Below are 2988 nucleotides of genomic sequence, written 5' to 3'. Positions count from 1 at the left end.
TAATGATGATGATGATGATGATGATGATGATGATGATGATGATGATAATGATAATAATAATAATAATAATAATAATAATAATAATAATAATAATAATAATAGTGATGATGATGATGATGATGATGATGATTCTGATGATGAAGATGACGACGACGACGACGATGATGATAATGATGGTGATTTCAAATTTCGGCATAAGCCCAGCAAGTTTGGGGTGGGGGTAGGGCCAATTATATCGACCTCAGCATTCAACTGGTATTCATTTAATCGACCGCAAATGGAAGAAAGGCAAAGTGGACTTCCACGGAGTTTGAACTCAGAATATGTTTTCGGGCGCGCTATCTGTTCTGCCACCGTGCCACCTTAATAATAATAATAATAATAATAATAATAATAATAATAATAATAATAATAATAATAATAATAATAATCCTTTCTACTATAGGCACAGGGCCAGGATTTTTGTGGAGAGTGGGAGAATTGATCTCATCAACCCAGTATTTTACTGGTACTTGAATTATCGACCTCAAAAGGATTGAAGTCAAAGTTGACCTCGGCGGAATTTGAACTCAGAAGGTAGCGACAGACGAAATATCGTTAAGAAGCTTTTAGCCCAGCGCGCTAACGATTCTGCCAGCTCACCGCAACACTACTACTACTACTACTACTACTACTACTACTACTACTACTACTACTACTACTAATACTAATACTACTACTAATACTAATAATAATAATAATAATAATAATAATAATAATAATAAATGCCCTGACGCAGTACTAGACAATAGCTCTCATAGCTTCTGATCTCAACTGATTGGAAGTGTTATCATGTACATTGATTTGTCTTGGTATGAAACGTGCTACAGCAAGTATTCTGCTCAATACCACAGATTTGCTTGTCAGTTGTTTGACCATAACCAACTGAGCATATCCCTTATTGGCTGACGATATGTGCATCTCTGATCACGAGCAGAAGTAGTGGGGGAACATCATAGCCATGTGTTGAGAGGAATTCTCTGTGTTTGGATAACTCACCTCTGGAAATATGGGTGTTTTGTTCAGCATCCTTAAACAACCCATATTCTGGGACCTTTTGAGCGGGATGGGCTACTCGACCTGAAGAAAATTCTAACTGGGCCCCACCTGCGAGGTCATGCGCTGTTTATCTTGATATGAGATCACCATGTCACGCACATATGGTTGTGATGCATGTGCCTGGTGTACCCTTATCAGACGGGTAGTCATGATGGGTATACGGGACTTCATATATCTTACCCCTGTGTCACGTTTGATAGCATACACTGCTCTCTCACTCAATAATAATAATAATAATAATAATAATAATAATAATAATAATAATAATAATAATAATAATAATAATAATAATATTAATATTACTACTACTAATAATAATAATAATCGTCATCATCATAATAATAATAACAATAATCCTATCTTCTGGAAGCACGAAGCCTCAAATTTTGGGGAAGGGATTAAGTCGATCCCAGTGCTTAACTGGTACTTATTTAATCGCGCTCGAAAGGATGATTGGCAAAGTCAACCTTGGTGGAATTTGAACTCAGATCGAAAGGACCATCGAAATGCCGCCAAACATTTTGCCTAAATAATAATGATGATGATGATGGTGATGATGATGATGATGATGATGAGGATGGTGTTGAAGATGAAAATAATAATAATAATAATAATAATAATAATAGTAATAATAATAATAATAAAAATAATGATAATAATAATAATAATAATAAAAAATAATGATAATAATAATCATAATGAAAATTATGATAATGACAACAACCAAAATAATAACAACAACAAGTAATTTGAATAATAATAATAGTAGTAATATTCGTAATGAGAATGTCCAACATAGGTATAAATCAAAAATTTTGCAGTAAAATGGTACAGTCGATTATATTGATCCCAGTATTTGACTGGTACCTTAATTTCCGACACCTGGAGGATAAAAAATGAAACGAATCTTAGATGACTTTGAAGAAGAATAGTTTTAGTAATGGTGGTGGTATTAGTAGAAACGACTATTTTACTCTTCTATATAACAGAAGTAACATGTATGTTATTAATATCTATATTTATATTGCTTTATTTATATTTATAATTATATTGAAATATATTATGGTAATAGTTATAATTATATATTGTAATAGCACTGACAATACGTATATGTGTATGCATTATAATCAATAATATTAATAATTATGAATATGTATTACGAGGATATGATGGTAAGGGTAATATATGTATTTAAATACACTATGAAAATGATCTGAATAATAATTTTGCTATCTATTTCTACCACGTTTGTTTATACCAATTCTATACAGATGTTCGTTAAAATTACTGAATATATTAAAACATTTCATATAATACCGTAAACTTTGATTTTATTTTTTAATATCAATGCAGCTACGGATAAATATTCGATTAGAGAAATCAATGCTTCTAAATTCGAATGCAATCCAGATGTATGTTGCCTGAAGGAGAGTACGCGCAGGAAAGGTCTACGTAAGAGTGTTCGACTCTCATTGGTTTCGACCACGTGCGTCGCAGTTGGTTCGATGAAAGGAACAGTCTGCTTGTGAAGTTAAAGTGCAAGTGGCTGAATACACCACAGACACACGTACCCTTAGCATAGTTACCTGGGAAATTCAGCGTGACACACAATGTGACAAGTTAGGCCCCTCAGAATTAGAGGAACAACTAATTTGTGATAAGTGAATGGACTGGAGCAACAGCAAATGAAATGTATTGCTTAAGGACACATTGCCCCGCCAGGAATCGAACTCACGATCGTGAGCCGAATACCCTAACCATTAAGCTACGCCCCTTCACACAACGCTAGGGGTTCATACACAGCTACTGAGACATAATCTCGACGATAACATATTTGGAATGTTGTAACGTCCCATCGCATTTCGAACGACTATGTATATATATATATAT

The 2988-nt window shown here is 33.7% G+C and overlaps 1 protein-coding gene across 1 annotated transcript in view; it reads right to left on the bottom strand.

Annotated features, from left to right (window-relative positions):
* Positions 1-1846: 1846 nt before the first annotated feature.
* Positions 1847-2988, bottom strand: part of LOC106867563 (acetylcholine receptor subunit alpha-like) — a 154439-nt gene continuing 153297 nt past the window's right edge. The window contains exon 6 of the mRNA XM_014912473.2: positions 1847-1980. Within this exon, the coding sequence (XP_014767959.1) occupies positions 1967-1980 (14 nt within the window). The 3' untranslated portion in view covers positions 1847-1966. The remainder of the gene's footprint in view (positions 1981-2988) is intronic.

This window comes from Octopus bimaculoides, chromosome 12, assembly GCF_001194135.2.
Source record: "Octopus bimaculoides isolate UCB-OBI-ISO-001 chromosome 12, ASM119413v2, whole genome shotgun sequence".
NCBI classification, from domain to species: Eukaryota; Metazoa; Mollusca; class Cephalopoda; order Octopoda; family Octopodidae; genus Octopus; species Octopus bimaculoides.
The sequence above is the reverse complement of the archived record's forward strand: the minus strand, read 5'-3'. Positions and strand labels throughout refer to the sequence as shown.